At 44.0% G+C, this 21647-nt stretch overlaps 1 protein-coding gene across 1 annotated transcript in view; it reads left to right on the top strand.

The window, feature by feature from the left end:
- The first annotated feature begins 3323 nt into the window (after positions 1 to 3323).
- Positions 3324 to 21647, top strand: part of cachd1 (cache domain containing 1) — a 90678-nt gene continuing 72354 nt past the window's right edge. The window contains exon 1 of the mRNA XM_084547834.1: positions 3324 to 4111. Within this exon, the coding sequence (XP_084403960.1) occupies positions 3863 to 4111 (249 nt within the window). The 5' untranslated portion in view covers positions 3324 to 3862. The remainder of the gene's footprint in view (positions 4112 to 21647) is intronic.

Here is a 21647-nt window from a genome sequence, read left to right as displayed (position 1 = left end):
CTAAACAAGGTTGACTGACTGACTGAAACATCAAATACGTGTATACTTAAATGCGTCAGCTCTCTGGTAAGTCGCACACTATGACGAAACGGAGAAATTAGAAATGATCTTCAGACAGACTGATCCTGAACTGATTAGACCGAGCTTATCACACCAGAAACAACTTCCACAGACAGAGGAAGCTGTCTGGTTATTTTAGTGCTCTTGTGTAACAGAGTTGATTTGGTTGTTATTCTTGCAAGAGACAATCTTATGGTTGTATGTGGTGATGATGATGATGATTTGATAGGAGGTTGTGGCATCAAGACTGGAAATAAATAATATAACTTTGTGTGAATTATGTATGAAGTGCAATGCTGCAAACAGAGCTGGGCAGAAGGTCTGTTTTTATGCCTTTCCATCTGTCTCTGCAGGTTAGTGCGTGTCTAAACCTTCAGATTTAAGAGCCGTGGATGTCATCACCCTCCGTGACATTATCCATAGAGGAGTCCTGAAGAGTGGCTTTGAAGCTCAGTTTTGGGGGCAGTGTCTGTCGCCATCTTGGCAATCCTCTTAAAGCTTGTCACATACTCCAACGAAAAGCGAGAACAAAATTCGTTTATACTTTACGAGAAAGTCAAGTGCCGAAAATCCTCTTAGGGCCGTTCCACTGCAGCATACGTCACACGCGCTAAGCATTGTGGGAGATGGATGACGGGAGGCATTTTTCCTATTATTTTCAGATGTCATTTTGATGACCGTGTCCGTCGGATCACTGCGTTCATTCAGCGTGCACCCACACGCAGTATGCCGATCTCTACCCGGGAGAGATTAGCGGTCACACTGCGAATATTAGCAATTCCGCTTTTCCGCATTAGCCACGCCCACTTCCAATTTCTGACCAATCACAGAATAGTTGTTGGACAACACACGAGAAAAAGGTTCTGCCCGGATGATGCGGCGAGAACAAGTTGCGAGAACTCCCAAACGAGGAGCAGGAACAAATTTCCCGCTTCTTGCAAAGTATGTAACAGCCTTAACTTCTTGACTCCTTTAACTTAAATGGAAAATGTTCAAAGACGTTCAGCGTGGAAAGAGCTGAGGTTGATGGGTGATTCCTGTCTGTATCGTGTCAAGAATAGAGAAACCAGCTAAAGACCAAAAACTACTTTTGTACCGGGCTGTAAACATGTTTACTTCTGGTGTAAGTTGTAAAGCTAACAAGGAGGTCTATGGGTGTTGACTCGCTATTGGAGCCAGCCTCAAGAGGATGTTTGTGGAAAAGCAGTTTTTGCGAGTTCGTTTTTCAGCCCCAGAACTTTGGCAAACGTTACAAAAACTGTCTGAATGAAGTATTACACGATGACTTGTTAAAAGCTGTCTTTAGTGAAATAACATCCAGATTAAAGGCAGGATGCTTTCAGGTCATTAAAAAGTCTTAAATTTACAAAAGAAAAATGAAAAAGTTGGCCTTTAAACTGAGCCCACTGTGTAAGCTTATTCCAAACATTCAGGGTGAGCTGGAATCAAAAGGCCATGAGACAGACGTTTTGTGCCTGAATGCAATGTAGGTTAACCAGAAAATCTCCAAAATTTACTTTAGGCAATGAGATGCCTGGGAAGAGGCCAGTTGTGCAGCTGCAAGTCAAACACACTCTGCACTCCAATGAAGTGGAGTGACATCCAGAAAGAGGGAGCCCTGATTAGAGGTCAGCTGCTCGAGGGGGTTGGAGTGCTGTCGTACTTCAAAGCCTCACATCATCAGGCACGACTACAAGGTTCCTTAACGGACAAACTGCCTGTCATGCTTCTTTATTTCGCGGGCTGCAATCAGAACGTGAGTCGCCCAAACACACCAAGCCTCTCTGCTCTCGCTCAAAACAGCTCAGCCCAAGTCAACCTGAAGCTGCAGGGAAAAAAAGAAGTGGATTCTCACAGGAGTGGAAGCTCCAGCCCGGGTTACTAACACCCAGAGCGGCTTTCATTCATGTTCACACAAATACTCCCACAATCATACCTGCAGGATAAACGAATGAATGATTTATAGGTTTGCCTCAAGAGCCGAACGTTTCTTTGTGTGCCTGCGGACTTTTACCTTGGCAGCACCGCTGGTTTTAACCAAAGCTGATTGGCATCTTGTCGGAGCTGTGTTTAAAGCCACTATAATGAGTGTTGAGGGAAATATTTATTCCCTTTTACCTCTGTTTTTGGTCACCACCATTTCCTGTGGGGAAAATACCCGAGTATTTAGCTTCTGAATGCCCTAACTCTGTTAACCACTTGATTGGTGACTTGGTGTTTGGTATTGCACAGGTAGAACAGTGTGTTTTGGGAGCGACCCGGAGTAGCGGATGCGGGTGATAATTCCACAAGCAAAACTTTGCACATTGCCATTTGACAAATAGTTTTTTTTTTATAAAAGTATCAGTTGCAGCACACAAAAGTAAAAGTGTTACGTGCAGACAATTCTAAAACTATCCAATACCCTCGTAAAAACCACAGGCTTTAAAGTTTTTATAATCCCCTCAAGATAGAAATGAACTCTCGGTGGTTCCAAAATCATCACAACACCATTCTGGCAACAAAAGGGAAAATGTGAGTAGTGTATTCAGTTGCTGGGTTCATTCATTCATGCAATAGTTATTCTAAATGCATGAAAATGAATTGTTAGAGGGTACCTTTAAATGCCTCTTATACCGGATAACTGGCTGAACAAAGTGACAAACAATAAAATACCTGCAGTCACGTGACACTGACGGGAGACAAAGCCAGTTTCCTCTTTAATGTTTGTTGGGATTAAAGGGCAAAGGAAGTGATGGGTAACTTGGTGTGTATTTTATTTATGGATTCAATTATTTGTATAGCTACCGTGTCAGGGTGAATTCATGAAGACGGCTCTCTGTCAGCAAGTTTCTCCATTTTATTCACATTTTTTTTTCATATTAAACGGATGTTTAAGAGATATTACTTGTTAGTTTTTTCTTACTTACACTATAAAACTATTCAGGACAAATTTATGATTTAAATCAATTTAATGTGAAAAGGTAATTCAATTATTTTCCCGCCAGAATTTTAGTTTTGGTAATAAAAACTGTGTTGAATTTGTATTTTGACGTTCACGTTGAAAAGAAAAAAAAAAATATATATATATATGTATATATTAATAATTAAGACACCAAGTAAAATGTGAAAACATCCAAAAAGGGTTTTTTTTGTTTCATCAGAAATCTTTTGAAGTGTCTTGTGGGGCGTTCGAGGAGAATCAGACACGCGATATTTTTGTGCGTTTCTAAAAAAAACAAAAAAACATTACCTTTAAAACTGTCGCCTTCTTAATATCTGATTGGACACTTACAGTGAGTTAATTATTCGGTCGATTGAAAAACAAAAGCAGGCCTCGTTTAATTTGTTTTTCCACATCGGCCTCTTTCCAAGTTGCCCTTTCCCCAGCTGCGCTTGAATGCATCACGAAACCCTGATCCTTCGGTGGAGAGATCCAGGCGACGGTAGGACTCCTCGGTGTTTCCACGCCTCCCACTTTCACCCCCATTGTGGTGAATCTCCGGCTCACACACACTTTGCCAGACTTCCAGGAGTTGAAGCGACTGACCGAAGAGGGAACGCCGACAACCTTAAAAGACGAAGAAGAAGAAGAAAAAGAAAAACCTGTCCTCTTTTCCCGCATGGATCTGCCTTCTTCTCTTGAGGGATTTCAGGGAGCTGCGATGGTTCGCGTTGCCGGGAATTTTGGAGACTTGCGCCGGAGAGAAAGCGCTCGCGTACCCTGCGCTGCAAAGTTGTAAAAGTTGCTTCCCTTGAAGTTTTATTCTTCCGCCACCAGCTCAGACTCCGCGTTCCTCCAGCCTGTTAACCCACGGCCATCATGGCGAGGCGGACCGCGGGGGAACCTCTGGTTTTGACGCCGAGCACGCGCGCCGCTCTCCGGGATAAACACCCTCGCTTTCGCGGGGGCTCGCTGGCTTTTTCGTGGAGCTTCGTTCTGGTCTGCTCGGCGCTTTCTTGTGGATATTGCGGCGCCGAGACGGAGTTTTCTATCCTGGAAGAGGCGCAAGTTCTGGCCGAGCAGATGAAGAAGCTGTCCTCTCAGGAGCTGGGAGTCTTCACCATGCAGGTAAAAAAACAGAAGAAGAAATCAAAAAAATGTTTTTTGTTTTATTTTTTTTTGCAAATGGGCGTTTAATTTGCTTTGCGTAAAATTGAGATACTTGTGCAGCTTCGAGTTGCAGCGGGTTTAAATATCCATTTTTTTTTTTTTGCAGGAACACGCTTGCAAAAACAAACCTACACATGAAAACAATAATGTTACAATCACACATGGAAACTTTGTCGACAGAAACGTTGCTGCGTTATGAACCAGTTCGCTCTTATGTTGCCAGTGTTGCGGTGCAACAACAGGCGCTTTGAAGTTAGGACACATTTATCTGGGACATCAACACCGTGGAGGCTTAGTATCTGGCCGGCTGCTGTTTTTTTGTACCCTTTATTATTATCATTATCTTTTCTACTCTTTAATTTTTCATAAAACCAATTCAGTGGTGTGTTTGCATGTGTCTGCTGAAAGGGCTGGACAAACTGGGTCGTTATCACAACCAGGAGCTAAAATAAACCGTGGTTCTCATCAGCAGCATGAAATTCTGCGTGACTTCAGCTCTTAGGATTTGTGTCTGGCTGCAGAGATGTGCACATGTTATCGAGCACATTTTAACCGGTTGATGAGCTGATATCCTGCACATTAAGCCACATGGATAATTCAGTTTTAACTGCAGGCCCATCCACACTTGATGCAGTTAATTATTTAATGCAAACTATTGGATTTTTGCCTGCATATGACTGGAATAGAAACACTCAGCAACTGCAGCTTTTCTTTTTTTTATTTTTTTATTTTTTCCATCATTTCATCATCACCAATCATTTAATTGGCATATTTACCTCCACATGATCCCAGAGCTCAAGGTCACACCTTCAGGTGAACAAAGTCAATCCTGCGCTCGCCCCAACGTATTCAGATTCAGTTTTACAATGACGTGGAAATGAGAAATGAAGGCTTCTGATTAAATTTCTCTGGCGTTTCCCGTCTCAGGCCCGTTTGTGGGATGTTTTGGAGCTGTAACTGTTAGTTCAGGGGTTTATACCGATGTCTGTAAGTGTTTAAAAAACTCCAAACGTTGGAGGTGTTGGGCTTTTGCTGCGACAGATAGCGGTTCAAAGTGACCCGGGCAACACTGGAGAAATCATTTTTTTTAAATCACGCAATAACACCAAAACATTCCCATCGCTTTGGCATCTAAACTGACAGGATTTGCTGTTTTTTCTTTTGTGTTATGTGATATTGAACTGAGTACTTTTTTTTTAAATTTGGACAGCTGGTTGGCAAAACGTTGCGCATTTAGTTATTTCTTGGCATTTCATAGATGAAACATTTTTTTTGGGTTGTTAAAATAACCAGAAGATTCATTGATAGTGAAAAGCAGAACGCCCTAATTGCCTGTGAAAACACTACGTGAAGCCTCACTCCTCCTCTGCCGTGTCCGTCCGCATTGAGACACCAAATGGCAGGAGGTGCAGGGTGCAGCGGTGGCGGGTGCGGAGGGTGCGAGGCGGAGGGAAAAGGGGGGTGTTTAGCACTTCAGAGGCGGAGCAGCTCACAGGCCCTGAACACAGAGGCAAGGCAGCGGGAGGGCCCCGGCCCCAAATGGTGTTTCATCTTCTCCGCTTCCACACTGAGCCGCCTTCATCCCAGCTCTGGGAGCCGGCTTTGAGGGCTCCCTCTGATCCCGCCGGATCCGCTGTTGTCACCGCTCATCCCTCCCCGAGCTCCAGCAGCTTGTGCTCCCTGGCTGTCATATTTCTGCCTCTTCCCGTCATCTTCCCCCAACGTTTCCCCCTCACCCCTCTGCTCCTCGCCGGCGCAAACACCGAGAATTAATGACTTTTTCTCTCTCGGATGAGAGTGAAACGGTTCCGTCAGCTGAGGAGACGTAATTAAAATGAAACAGTTTCAGCTTTTTGTCATAAACACTGAAATGTTTACGACTGATTTGGGATTGGTGCGGCAGCAGACAAAACGCAGCGTCATTATTCTCCCCCCCCTCTGTATCACGGGAAAAGCCTTCAGAGCTCTCCTGTTGTTGTACAAGCTGTGAAAATGTGACTTGGCGTGAAGCTAATGTGAGTGCGATTGAAGTGGTGCATTTGGTGGATTCGGTTTTGTGTAACTGTACGAGACGTGCATCCAGTAAAAACAGCCTTCATCTGCATGTGAAAACAAACTGCAGGAGCCGGCGTGGACATCTGCTCGGACCCGGGCTGAGATCTGCAGGTGTGTGTGTGTGTTGAATGTTGAACTCGATCTTATCACCTACTCGCAGCTTTTTTTTCTTTTTTTTTTTTAAACAAGGATGAGATTTTTTCACATCCTGGCTCCTCCCGAACACGCTCTCGTCCGCTGACTTTGATTAAAATTCTAGTTTTTAGAGCCGCAGCTGGCATTCATTATCCCCAAGCGGAGTTCTCTGCTCTTTCTTGGTCGGGCGCAGAGGCATCCGCACGCACAGCTCAGACGCCGCTACCGTTGCAGACAAGCATCTGAGGGGTTTCGTTATCAAGCAAACACCCCGGCATCTCCATTGAGAAAAAAAAAAAACATGTAATTTTACCCCTCTCCTCTCCGCCCCTCATTCTCCGGCAGATGTGTAATTTGAGGCTGGGCTTGTCGGTGCGTCTGAGTCACTGGGTCAACCTTGTTCAGTCTGTCATTGGGTTACTCTACTATCAGGGGACGTGAGCGCGCATAGTTGACACTTTGTTTAAGTTGATAGGCCCACTTCTCGGAGCATATTTTCCCCCCTTGAAGCTCTGTTTTAGTTGTAGGAAATACTATTCTGGGTTCCCAACACGGCAACCTCTATAGCACCAGCATGTGTACTTAAGAGCCGATTAGTGGAACAACAACAAAATGCCCTTTTAAGTCACAGTCGCTGAACAAAGAGACAAAGATTTTCAAAGGTGTTATATTCTGGTCAGCTTATTTGTTTTGGGGACAGTTTAGTTATGAGGTTTTATACTTAACAATTAATCGGTGTATCACGTGCAGTAGTGCCTGATCTGATTCAACTGTAACATCATTCACAGAGGACACTTCTTCTGTGTTATTTAACAGGCTTGGGTTGTATCATCTGCTACACTTACACCGATCAGCCACAACATTATGACCACTGACAGGAGAAGTGAACAACACTGACCATCTTGTGACAATTCAATGTTCTGCTGGGAAACTTTTGGACCTTTCGTGTGGATGGGGCTTAGACATGTAGCACCCACCCAGACCAGACCAGGCACCCCCCACCCCATAGCAATGACACTCCTTGATGGCAGCAGCCATCCCCAGCAGCATGCAGCCTGACAAAAAAAGTTTAGGAACAACTCAAAAAACATGAAGAACAGCACAAGGTGTTGACCTGGCGTCCAAATTCACTAGATCCCAAACTGATCAAGTGTCTGTGGGATGATCCACAGATGCCCCTCCCCTCATAAGACCCAAAGGTCGCCTCTAACAAGTTGCCAAACATCACAGGACACCCTCAGAAGGCCCATGTCCATTCTCTGATGAGTCTGTTTTGGAGGCGCGAGTGAGATCTACACAATATTAGGAAGGTAGTCATAATGTTATGCCTGATCTGTGTACATGGACAATAATAACAATTAGAGATTCCAACTTGAGTGTTTACACGGATGCTAGAAGCCCGTCAAACAGCAATCAGAGTAGTTTCTTTATTGACATGAGCAGAGTGGTTCTGCGCACTGTGGCGTCTACAAATCTGCCAGAAATACGACAGTTTTCAAACATCTCATCACTTTTTTGCCTCCCACAAACTCTTTGTGGGGCAAACATGCACATAAAAGAATGCATTCACTCCAACCAGAAAGAAACTGTCTGATCCAAAGCATTTACACAATTTTAGGTGCTTATGTCATAAGATTTACACCACCCCGCTCAATCAGACTGGAAATTCTTTCGAATGAGGTGGTTATTATAAAAAAAAATGTGGGAACTTTTATTCAGATTAATCTATTTCTCTGATTTTTCTGGCAGGTTTACAGTGTATAAGTGAGAAACTTATTTCCCATCGTCGGAGTGATTTGTGGCGCAGGTTTTTACCACGTGCTTCTCTAAAATGCTCTGTGTAACTAATGAGCGTAATAATCTTTGGAGCTTAAAGCAGGAGCTTCCTCGTTTGGATTTAGCCTCAAATCTAAATATGAAACTATTTTTCCAGGTTAATAAAATACCCGATCGGATCACGTGGCTGCCCTTTGGAGACGGGGCCCGTGCTACACGTTTCTGCAACAGAGGCTTAATCAGCTTTAACATAAAAGGCGTGCAGAGACTCTCCCTCAGCACAAAAAGGAGACGTTAAAAGGTCGATGGCCCAATAGCTTTCACTGAGAGGGTATTTACGCCCTAATGGCCGATTATTTATGAAGGATATTCCGCCGTGTTAGCTTTAAGGGCCCCAATCCAAGGAATAGTGTGGTTTGTAGTTGAGGCCGCCTCGTCCAGTATCCCCGGCCCCCTAATAGAATATTGATAGCAATTTGAGGGCGGTGGATGTTTGGATAGTAAAAGAGAAAATTGGGGGAGCTCTGGCTCTGTCTTTAACTTGTCATTTTTCTGGTTTGGGTTCAAACCAATTGCGACAGTGCCCACGTCTGTTTTTTTTTTTTTCCTTGCTTTATTTAACTTGGACTTGGCACAGCGTTTTTTTTTAACATGCATGCACCCCCCGAGTCTCTCTTTGTCCGCCGCTGCTTTTTATTTTAATCTTCTTATTTCTCTACGCTCTCTTTTATAGGCCTTCAGCTGCCGTGTTTCTGCTCTTTTTCCCTCACTTTAATATTGAACCAGTTGCAGAGACGGGTTGGAGTTAGAGGGGGAGGATTTGAGGATATACAGCGGGACATCAGAATTCCTGCTAGGCTCTCTGCAGCACAGCTTCAAAGCCTCCTCGCCTCTTACTGCATTGCTTGCATGGCTGTGTGCTCAAACAGTCAAGGTTACTACGAGCCTCACAAGCCCAGTGCCTCAGCTTGAAATATTACTGTTTCTTAGCCGTACTCTCTCTCCCTCTCTTTTTTAGTTTTTTTTACTTCAAGTCTGTATTTGTGTGCTTAATGTGTGCGTGACATGTCCGTGCATATCTTTCAGTTAATAAACATGATATCTATTAACGAAATGCTATTTCATCCTCAGCTAGAAGTTTCCATGGTGGCCGTGTAGCGCATGTTCAGTGGAATACGTTATAGTACATGTACGGATTATATGAAAGAGAAGCATTTTTCTTTACAGTCGTTTCTCTCCAAAGCTCAACCGAACTCTTAAATGTCATGTATATCTCTAAGCACATTCCTACTCATTCCTTGTTGGGGCTCAGTTCGTTTTTCTTTCCTTTAGAGGACAGAGGTCACACAATATGACCAGCTTTTATCCGTCAGTCAACACAGTGTTGTGTAAATGGCTGAATAAGAGGACATGCCATTGATTGAGGACAATAACTCAGGTTTTATGGTGGTTATTAAAATATTTTCAAGCAAACTCGTGGAAATGTTATTCTGATAAACTCCTCTCCACTGTCATCAGTATTGACGTATATATTACCTCATCTACAGTCAGAAAAATAAGCCAAAGTAGCCTAAATATTTTAGAATATATAATATTTTGCAAACAGTAGCTGTTTCCAGTGTTTCTGTTGTTTCAGAACAATGAAGAGTTTGGTGTTTGTTGTGTGTGTGTGCATGTTCTGACATGGTGACATGATACAAGTTGTGCAACAAAACGAATAAAGGGTGTTACATACTCTGTGAGAAGTTTGTTCTCGCAGCCCTTGTTTGGGAGTTCTTGCGGCTTTTTTCTTGTGTGGTGTCTGGTTACTATTCCGTGACTGGTCAGAAATTGGAAGTGGGTGTGGAAAATCGGAAATGCTAGCGGCCACTCTGTGAGCTCCCAGATGCTAATTTTCATAGTGTGACCGCTAATCTCTCCTGGGTAGAGATCTGCATACTGTGTGTGGGTACATGCTGAATGAACGACGTGATCCCACAGACGCGGTCGTCAAAACTGCTGTCCCACATCCGAAAATAGTAAGAAAGCCGTCTCTTGCCGTCTTTCTCCCACAATGCTTGGCGTGTGTGACGTACGCTGCAGTGGGAGTTCCCTATGAGGACTTCCCCGGGGTTCGGACGAACTTTGTTCTTGTTCTCGCAACCCTAGGAGTGAGAACAAATTTCTCTCTTTGCCTTAGTTCATGATTCTTTAGGCTGTTTATTCATCTGACGTTAATTATTTAAACAACACATCTGCATGACTAGATGCCGTAACCTTACGCACGTAGCCAAGGCCATACTAATGTTTGTGTCGCCGAACCTCCTCGGCTAACCTTTCCTTCATGTGTTCCATCTTTATTGATCCAAAACAATCAATGACCAAGCCAACCAGTCGCAGCTGTTGTGGTCTGCGTTGCCTCAACGCGTAGTTATATTTGTGGGGAGGTGCACATCAGGCTATGGCGTTAGGGTCTGCATAGAGTCTAGGCTCGCAGAAGCCTAAACTGCCTATTACTAACCTAACAAAAATGTAGTCATACCTCTGTTCAACCTTATTTGGGTCCTAAATTCAATTTTACTACTATTTACTATTCAGTGTGTTGGATGTTCAGGTTGACGGAGTTACAGGTGCTTTGCATTAGTCAGCCTTGAGTTGAATTGCGAGGGCAGAAACCTCCTTTTCACGCTGACCATAAATCGTGATGAGCCTCAGTGTTTTATTAGCCCTCCGAGGCTGTGCTGAACTATCCTCACCTCTGTCCTTTTTTTTTTTTTCCATCTTTACTGTTTTTCTTTCCCCCCAAAACTGTTATTTCAGTGAAAGTTGTTTTTGTTTTTAACTTGTTTTCACATACAGTTATTGGACTCTTGGTCCCATGGTTCCTCCTAATGCATGAATACTTTATAAGCCCACACCACACTGTTTTGATTGTGTTATGTGGTTGTTTTTGCCTTTTTGATGAATTTTAAATGCCAACTCAAGTGAGACGGTTGAGTCTGTCTTACAAAGAAATGAAAAAATCTAATTTCTTTTAATTTTTCTGGAAAAATCTGGGCTCTTTGCCAACAGCTGCCGAATCCCACGCCGACATCTGCAGTGTTTTCAAACCAGGAATGATTTCCATATCAGTCTTCAGAATTCCTGGCCTGTCCAAGACCAGGGAAACGGCCCAGTTCTGTCGACTCTACCTTTATCTTCCCTTCACAATGCAGGAGAGAACAGAGTAAAAGGGCCATGGTTTTTATTAAATGTAGGGGCTGCTTGTGGGTTTTGGCCTGTGTCCAGGCGCTTAGAGGCTCGGGCGCCCCTCGTATCCAACCGCCTCAGACCGCAGTGTCTCCGTCCTCCAAGCCGAACACACACCAGACACGGTGAAAGTCCACCAACTTGTTGGACGAGACGAAAACCTTGTTGGCTCAGGATTTAAGAAAAACAATCTTATCTCCAAAATTAAAATCTAAAATTTTTGCCTTTGTATCAAGGATCAGTGCTTTCTTATCGTACACTCGCATGAAAACATAATCATAACTGAAAACATCATGTTCTCTTATCGTTTGTTTTTATATTCCAGTTTCCGTCCATGCAAGTGGTCTGACTTTAAGGATGACAATCTTGGTCGCTCCACAGCTTTAGTTCAGACTGAATATATCGAAACAACTATTGAATGGATTGTCTTTTAATTTTGAGGAGCTATTCATAAGATGAATCCTGCAGATCTTGGGGGTTCCGCAAATTACTTTAGTGGAAGAAAGCAGGCTCAAGGTTTCACTTATCTTGTGAAATTTCTTAAATCTGGATTGCCACAGCACTTGTTGCGTATGTTCCCGTTTTGTAGACGGTGCGTCTTAATCTGGATTTAGTTGATCCAGTTATCCAAAGTCTTCGTGCATCCCAAGTAGCCCTGGTTCTAAACGGGAAAGACTGAAATTTTATGAGGATACATTAGAAAGGTATAATTGCGAACGGGAGTCAAACACGGGACCAGTATGGTCAAAAGAACTGTACGTGGTTTAAATGAACTAATAAAATGTAATTATACTCTTCAGGCATTTTTAAAGAAGTATAAAAACACTAATAAGGGGGTTTCTCAAAAAAAAGTTTATTTTAAAACGTTCTTACAATTATATCCACTTACGCCCACGTTGAAAAATCCAGACTGAGATTGGCTTCCATACTACTTGCGATATACGGAGATCATGCATAACATTATGACCACCTTCCCAATATTGTGTAGGTCTCCCTTGTGCCTCCAAAACAGTTGTGACTCATGGACATGGACCTTCTGAAGGTGTCCTGTGGTGTCTGTCTTTGGGTCCTTTGGGTTGAGGGGAGCGACCTCTGTGGATCATCCCACAGATATTTGGTGAATTGGGGATCTAGTGAATTCGGAGGCCAGGTGAACACCTTGTGCTGTTTTTCATGTTTTTTTTTTTGTTGTTGTTGTTCCTAAACCGTTTTTGTGTGTGCGAGTATCATTGCTATGGGTTGGGGGGTGCCTGGTCTGGTCTAGGTGGGTGGTACATGTGTGAGTAACATTTATACGAAGGTCCAAAAGTTTCCCAGCAGAACATTGAATTGTCACAAGATGGTCAATGTCATTGACTTCTCCTGTCAGTGGTTTTAATGTTATGGCTGATTGGTGTACATATACAGTGTGAAATTTAAAGTTAAGCGGGTTTTCTTTTGAACAGGCCACAATAATGTCTGGTATCTTAATCAATGTGCAGCCATTCAACGCTGTGTCAGAAGCTTCTTCTGAGATTTTCCTCCACGGCGCTTGGACCACACCGCTCTCATTCATTTCAGTCAAATCCCTTTAATTTTTTTTGCCAGTGTAAGTACAGCCTAGTGCACTGTCTCTTGGCTCCTTGCTGGCCTGTGGTCACGATGGAGCATGAAACTGATGTTCTTCCTCTTCTGCACCAGCTGTTGTGGTTTCAATCTGTCTGTACTGTCGTGGCCAGATCATTTATCTGCCCCGCTTTTTGATCCATTCCCCACATTTCTCAGTTGAAGGAGGGCCTCTCTCTGTTTGGCCTTGGCTGAAATTGGTTTTGCAGTGTTTTCTTGCAGCCTCCCCAGCCTTAGCACACTTGGATCTGCTTTTGCTCACTCTTCATCTTTGCCTGCTCGCGTCTCGTACCGACCTGGCTCCTGTTAAGAATCTAGATGGAATGTTTCCTTGACTGCCATCTAAGTGCAATCAAGTTGAACATGGTCTGATTAGGGAACTTTTTTTTCCCTTCCTTCCAGCTGTAAACATTCTGACTTTATCAGCATTGCCTGATATAAAGAACAGAATGGCACTTGCAGCATCTCATCTGTGCTCATGTCGTGCCGCTTGCAAGTGCACACATCTGTGTTCATGTTGGTTTTGTGATTTCGTGTGCACATAAACAATCAGCCGAAATAAATAGCTAATTTATCAAATGTGGGAGAGAAACTTGGTTGGAAACCAATTTCTCAAGTTTCTCAATAACCACTGTCTTTGTACAGCCAAGCCCTCCGGGTTTCTTAACTAAAAGTAGCTAACTCTGTCCTGCTTATTAAAGAGTAGAACTAATTAACTGGCTGCGTTTAATCAGCTCATTCTCACTTTTTCTTAATGAATCCCTCTTTCTCCATTACCCCTCTCACTCTTTATCTCCCATTCATTATTGCCTGCTCTGCCTCGTCTTTTCTTCACGCAGCCTCTCACGCGCAAACAGACAAAAAAGCCATAACAAATGCACTCGATGTGCAAAAGAAAGGATCTTTATTGGTGATCCGAGCTTTGTTGGGCGTTTTTTTTTTTTTTTTTTTTTTTTTCTTTCTTCTTTCCAGATTCCTGCCAGAGTTACTTGGTTAGCTCCAACAGGGCTGACCTGGCAGTGTGAGCCCAGGGACCCCAGGCCACCCTTTAGCAAGTCAGTCCCTTCACTCGCCACAATGGGCAGGACTCAAAATGAACTCTGCCTGAAAGAGAGAAAGAGGGGGAAGGAAAGGGGCGGGGGCTTGTGGTGAAGGCAAAAGGGCCAGTGAGGAAAATGCCCATTTGGGAGGGCAAGGAGAATATAGGGACTAGCTCCCTCCCCCAGACAACATGCATTTGAAAGGCCCCCATCCCCCTCAGTGTGCACACACTCCTGCAGAAGAGGCTTTGCATTCTCGATGAGCAGAGAGTTGGAACTCCTACTGTGGAGAAGCAGATCAGACTGCTCTCCATGCCTTTTTTCCCCCTTTTCTCTTATGCCTCTCTCTCAGGCGTCGGTGTCGCGTACGTAAACTCACGGTAAACCCAAAACTTCACAGCCATTGGGAAGCGCAGTTTCCGACGTCGTCTCGAATTTCCAGCCGTGTTTTTATGCCAGTGTGCAGTATTTTTGTGTTTGGATAGGGCGAAGATCTGACTGCGCATATGCAACAGCAGGCTTTTGGGATCTTCGCCGAGCCGCGGCGCAGTTCAGAGTGCAAAAAAGAAATGCTAAATTAGGTGCAAGGGGGTGGAATGGAAGAAGAGTGGGAGAGATTGAGTGCAGCGGTAGCAGCCAAGATTTGGCAGGCTCTCATATTGTCGCATGCGCACACACACACACACACACACACACACACACACACACACACACAAAGCACAGTCACTGCTCTCTGCTGGTGAGAAATTATGATGCCTCTCAAACTCTAGGGTCACGGGGTTATAGAGGTCAGCTCAGTTAGCCTAACTTCTATCTTCACAGCCATCCATAAGCAGGACGTCTGCTGCAACAAGAAATCATGTAGATTAGAAATGAATAGTTGAGTTGAAAATATATATTTAAAGGAGCATTCATTGAATTTGTGACCACTTGGGGGCACTAAAACAACCATTGCTTAAATATTATCACCTAACAATGTTGTTGCGTCCGATATATTCCTTCTACTAAAGCTTGGTTTATATTTATGCAATGGATCTACGCAGAACCTATGTCAACGCCTACACTGTTGTCAGCATTTAAGCCAACGTTCGCCGATAAAGTGCTAGCCTAGTCAGCTGTGTTGAGCTTCTCTGCGAACTCCAGTGGTAATTGGAACTGAGCAGCCCACGTTGGAGTTGGAGCTACTACATGTTGAAAAACTGTTTTACCGGACGGTGCGTAGGAGGCAGAAAGAGACCGCTGAGAGACGTGAACGAGAAGATGCATTTCCAGACAATCGCAGCTGTTGTGCATTCAATGCAAAGACGTATATCTGCCTTTTCACATCCAGCAAACACTGAGCAGAATTTAGCTGTGTTTTTGTCTTGACTACCTTATATTTTAATGCAAATATTGAAGGCATACACCAATCAGCCACAACATTAAAACCACTGACCGTTGAAGTAAATAACATTGACCATCTTGTGACAATACAGTGTTCTGCTGGGGAACTTTTGGACCTGGCATTCATTCGTGTGGATGTTACTTAGACATGTAGCACCCACCAAGACCAGACCAGGCACCCCCATCCCATAGTAATGACACTCCTTGATGAAAGCAGCCATCCCCAGCAGGATGCAGCCTGACACAGGCAGACACACAAAAATGGTTTAGGAACAACTAAAAAAAAAAACATGAAGAACACCACAATGTGTTGACCTGGCCTCCAAATTCACTAGATCCCGAACTGATCAAGTATCTTTTGGATGATTCACAGAGGCCCCTCCCCTCAACCCATAGGACCCAAAGGTCCCCCACTAACAACATTCTGTTACCAGACACCACAGGACACCCTCAGAAGGCCAATGTCCATTCTCTGATGAGTCACAACTGTTTTGGAGACAACAAGGGAGACCAACACAATATTAGGTCATAATGTTATGCCTGATTGGTGTAAATGCACTATTAACAAACAGATTGACCCTATAACAACAGAACATTGATCTGGAATGCGTGTAGTTCATTTGTGGGTAAGTGAAAGCTTCCAGCCTTAATTGTACATGAACCTAAAGGAGATTTAACAAAAGTTTCAAGTGAAAGCGGTTCACATTTTGCTTCTTATTACAAATAAGCAGCAAATGTTGGTTTTGCAGTACTTGACCTTTTAAGTTCTTTTAAAAAAAACCCGGTCTTCCTTTGTGCCTCCAGCAGTCTGACGAGATGCTGTCTGCCTCTCTGTTCCTGGTTCCCCCTTCCGTCTATCTCCTCCACCATCTTCATCTTGTGTCTGTGGGTGGTGGCGCGTGAAAGCGTGTCCTGCACCTTTTGTCTGCTGCCGGTGCGTCGTCTTTGAAGACGAGTCAGGAAGTGACCTGGGCTAATGAGCTGAACTTTGGACTTTCTGCCTCCGTCTCAGTAAAACAAGGCTGGCCGGGAGATGAAAAGCGATGCAATGTTTTCGCTCTCGCGGAGGGGAGAAAAAGAACGGCAAGGGAGAAGATGTGACACGGCTTGCTAATTAGGAAGCAGGGAGCTTTATGTGCCAGATGAAAAAGGAGGTGGGCTCTGATTCGACACCTTCGGCGTTCCAAACCAATGTAAACACCCTAAGTCCCACTCTTACATTATCTCTGTGTCAACCTATACACACACATATATTTCACATAAACATAGACTCATATAAAGCTACATGTACATGAGTAGCCACAGCTGTGTTTAGCTATCATTGTCTGGGAGCTCAGATAGGTGCCAAACAAGTGGCTTATTGGATCTAGGCTGACTCAGAAGTAATGGAAGACGAGCATTAGGAAAAGCCAGGACGTTTTCGTCAGCTGGTGTATCAACATTACTCAAGCCCACTAAAGAATGCAAAGTCTTTATTTATTCTGGACGCGAATGCAATCTCGATTCCTTTATTTCAGCGTGGAGATCCAGGCTTACATGCACGTCTAGCATAAGACGTGCCAGTACGGCATGTTCAGTCTCTGCAGCAATTACAGTGGACTTTTCCTTCCCACCGGGATGTCAACCCAGCAGACAACGGAGCTCGTTTAAGTTGGATAACTGAGCCCCGAGGCTTTTAAAGTATTTCGCTCGGTTTCACAAACGATAACCATAATGTCCCGCGCAAGGTTTCTGACTCATAAAAACATATTGCTCTTGCTGCATGGGGACCATCTTGAAATTTTCTTTGATTTTTTATTTTTTTTTCCTCTCTGGCTGTATCACTGTGTCGGTCCAGATTCTCTTTGTGGTCTCCCAGTCTTGGCTACAACAAACCAAGAAGGGTTGGGCGTATTGGGCGATCAGGATTTTCAAGTTCCTTTGTGCGTTACCTCGCTGGTTCATAAACTGTTCTCTTTTCTTCGTCTAAATTCAGTTATTATTAAGGCTGTATGAAAGGATGGTGTTTTTTTTTTTAATGTTTCTGGCAGCGACTTCAGTTGGATTTGCTTGTACAAAAGGACCGGGGACTGGGCGCATAATTGCCTTTAGAAGAATAATAAACAGAAATTTTTTCTCTTCTTTTGAGTTGTTCTCTGGTGAACACGCATTCAACGCCCAATTAACCACATTTATGCCATTTATGCCATACCCTTTTAGATTCAGTTCTGACATGGGTTCAAACCTCACTACTGGCATTGTCTGAAAGGTATGTTTGATTTAATCCAGATTCACCTTCAAACGCTTCAGTCATGGCTTCTCCTTCGACCAAGTGATGGATTTCACCAGATCCTTCCTGATGGTTTTTGCCCATCCAGAAAACTGAGATTCAACAAAGGATTGTCTGCCAGTCTGTGTTTGTGAAATCAGTACCAGCAATCTAGCTGAGAGGTCTTAATGCTGAGCCAGTGGCCTACCAAGCTGGGCCGTCTCATTGCTTAAGCCCTCATTTGTGTCTTTCCTCAGACAGAAGCCCCAGTTAACTCTTCCTGCAAGGACGCTACATTTTTATCCAGTCTCATCCACTCTTCTCCGGACTTTGCCTCTGCTTTGTTGCCAGGTTTGGTTGGCTGGTGCCACGCCAGCTTTTCTTTCACTGTCTGTCTAGCCCAGACGTTGGCACCGCGAGGCGGCCGGGGTTTCTGCTGGTATCTCTTGGCAGCGAAACAAGAGACGACATGCAGCTTTTCCCTACATTTTGCAGGATTTAGCATTTAGGAGTTGGTGATATGTCAATAAGTGTTTACAAAAGATGTGCTCCGGTTACGTGCTGCGTTAAGACGCCATTGTCTGCGAGGTAACCCTGCAGCCCTAGCCCTCCAAGGACTGCCTCGTTTAAAATAGCAGTGTGAGTGCAATTGCATCTGTGCAATCAAAAGCCGATCTGAAAAAGCAAGTTGCGCATTTTTGCACACCTGATTTTAGTCTGATGTTTTGTCTGATGGATGCAAAATGTCTGGTATTTGACCCTGTGGTATTCTTTAAAGTGAAGCGCGTCACAGTCTTAAACCTGCTCTGCTTTCATGGTTGCCAGTCGCAGGGGCGCAGCCAGATCCCTTACCTTTTCCGGAAACGTTAATCCGTCAGTGTTACTCGGTCTATGTGTGAAAGGGCTGTTAGCCTGATACTGAGCTCTGTGGGAACAGGAGCCCGTGTGAATGTGTTCATTTTTGCTGTTGTGTAGACCTGTGTGTGTGTGTGCCCATGTGCGTACAGGTGGTGTGTTGTTTTACATTCCTTTGCATGTGTGTATGTGGGTGGCTTGTTGTGTAAATGCTAAATTCCAATTAAGGCAATTTTTTAACATTTTAATTTTAGCGGTATACCATAAAAAAATATTTGAACTCATAATCTAAGCTGAAGGCCGTAATTGTCCATTGCAAGAATACATATACACCGATCAGGCATAACATTATGACAGTTGAAGTGACCGTCTTGTGACAATGCAATTTTCTGTTGGTAAAATCTTTTGGACCTGGCATTCATTCATATGGATGTTACTTAGACATGTAGCACCCACCTAGACCAGACCAGGCACCCCTACCCCATAGCAATGACACTCCTTGATGGCAGCAGCCTTCCCCAGCAAGGTGTTGACCTGGCCTCCAAATTCCCTAGATCCCAAACTAATCAAATATCTGTGAGATCCACTGGAACAGACCTGATCCACAGAGGCCCCTCCCCTCAGCCCATAGGACCCAAAGGCCAGACACCCTCAGACACCCTCAGACACCCTCAGAAGGCCCATGTCCACTCTCCGATGAGTCACAAGTGTTTTGGAGGCACAAGGGAGACCTACACAACATTAGGAAGGTGGTCATAATGTTATGCCTGATCGAAGCATGTGTCAACATTTGCTATATAGTAGAGAGATAATATCAGTAATATTAGTTGAGACATGCACATCAAAATCCAACAAAGATTCAACCATGCACTGAAATATTTCAAGATGCTGCAGAGTCTTCTCTAAGAATGTTATGTCTCGTGGTTTGCAAAATAAAATGGGACTCGGGGATATATATATATATATATATATATATATATATGTTCTGTATGTGCCTCCCCGTATCACCCACTGTCAGAATGTGAATAATATTTTGGTGTTTAATGAGGTGCCAAACCAAGCAGTTTGATTGACCGCTGCTGCAGGAATGCCAAACGGAGGATTCTTCTTTGAGAGGAGCTGTCATGTGTCTGCCGCATGCATCATCACAGAAGCACTGCTCTCCCTCTCCCGGCGTTCACAATGGCAAAGCCACCCGTCATTTACATACCAGAAACTCGTGAATGTCCTTGGGGAACTCTTCTCTTCTTTAAGCACTCGCGCTCAAGCGTCTGCACACAGCAGTGATTGACTCATGAATCTGAATAGAGGAGATTTCCGATGTTTAGACAGCGCAGTGCAAAAAAAATGCATATTCAGTTGATGTCCCCCACAGTTGACACGTTCACAAAAACACAAGAGTGTGTGGCTGCACTTTGTGTGTGTGTAAATTATATAAATGTTTTACTTTTGCACGTAGGAGATTTGTGCATATGCATTTTAAACTTGAATTACTGTGTTTCTTTGCTGTTCGATAAGCACCCTGTTCTTAGTAGGGTGGTGTTTAATGAGGGAGCAAGAATGACACCCAGCACTCCTCTCCTCTGTCGGGAATTGCTGAGTTGCTGCAGGCTTGTAGTTCCTGCTGATGATGAAACTGAGATTGATGCAACGGGCAGCTTCTCTTTCTCTCACGCTGGTGTGTGAAGGCTGCACGCTCACCCAGAGAAACGGCCTGACCTCGCCAGTCATGCTTCTTTAAATCATCCCGCGAACAGTGTGCGCATTATAGGCTTAGCGGTAGAAAACATGGCTCCGTGGCCTTGACGGGGAACATTTCAAGTTTCTCTTCATTCAAGCCGACCCAGGATGCGGAACTAATTTATTTACTTCTGAATAGTACGGTAGTTTGTTTTGAGTGTAGCTCCTGCGGGGAGTTGTGTTTAGTCTCACAGGTTTACCTGCCTTTCAGGGATTATTATGTTAACATGAATACGGTAATTCTGAATTAAGAGAAAGGGAATGTGACTGTATTGTGTGTTTAACACAGATGCGCACACACTTAACTGGAACTGCCCATAGGACTGCTGTTCCCAGCACACTGAAGGTTTACACTGATCAGCCACAACATTAAAACCACTGACAGGAGAAGTCAATAACATTGACCAAATTGAAACGTTTGGACCTGGCATTCGTGTGGATGTTACTTGGACATGTACCACTTACCTAGACCAGACCAGGCACCCACACCCCATAGCAATGACACTCCTTGATGGCAGCAGCCATCCCCAGCAGGATGCAGACAAACAAAAACGGTTTAGGAATAACTCAAAAGACATGAAGAACAGCACAAGGCATTGACCTGGCCTCTAAATTCACTAGATCCCAAACTGATCAAGTATCTGTGGGATGCACTGGGAAAAGCCTGATCCACAGAGGCCCCTCCCTCAACCCAGTTCCTTGATAACCTTATCTGACCAAATTCCCCATTGGTTGGGCAATCTGTGGTGTTACTTTCATATGGAGAAAGTAGTGTGGGAGGACAGACTACCTGAGATGATTCGAGTAACCCAACCTAACAGAGAGCTGTGACATGTTTCTTAGGCTACAGGTGGAAACACCTCTCAACTGCAGCCACTCTGGCAACAGTTTGTTTGGCACTGCTCATCTGTGTTTGAACCAAGTGTTCAAATGTTTTTTTAGCCACATTTTTACTGTCTAATGTAATTCTTGCAAAAGTGCAGGTGCACATTTCTAATCCTTCTGTTTGCATTTCTTTATCCCGTCTCGTCTCTTTCCCTACCTGCCTTTGACCCTCCCTAGAGACCTAAAACCCCAAACTTCTGCTATCTCTAACTTTCTCGAATAGATAGGTCAATTTAGAAAAAGGTTCAGTCATCAGCTGCTTGATCATCTTCCATTTCCTCCTCATCCTCCTTTCATCCTCATCCCCCTGTCTTCTTCTACTTTGCTACTGTCTTTTTTCTTTGTCTGCTTTCATTTCATAACTTTTCTCTCGGGCTGCTTCGCTCTCTCTCCTGAGGAAGTTGACTGATTGAACAGAGAAAAAGGGCAAATTTGTGTATGCGGTTGAATTTTATGTGTGTACCTTGGCATTGTGGTTTCCTGTCGCAAATGATGCTCGCAACTCAACAGCCGCCTTTTCAATGCGGCCGTGCGCAGTTGCGGA

Source organism: Chelon labrosus (assembly GCF_963514085.1).
Source record: "Chelon labrosus genome assembly, chromosome: 7".
Taxonomy (NCBI): Eukaryota; Metazoa; Chordata; class Actinopteri; order Mugiliformes; family Mugilidae; genus Chelon; species Chelon labrosus.
Note: the sequence above shows the minus strand (reverse complement) of the source record. Positions and strands in the feature narration are given on the sequence as shown.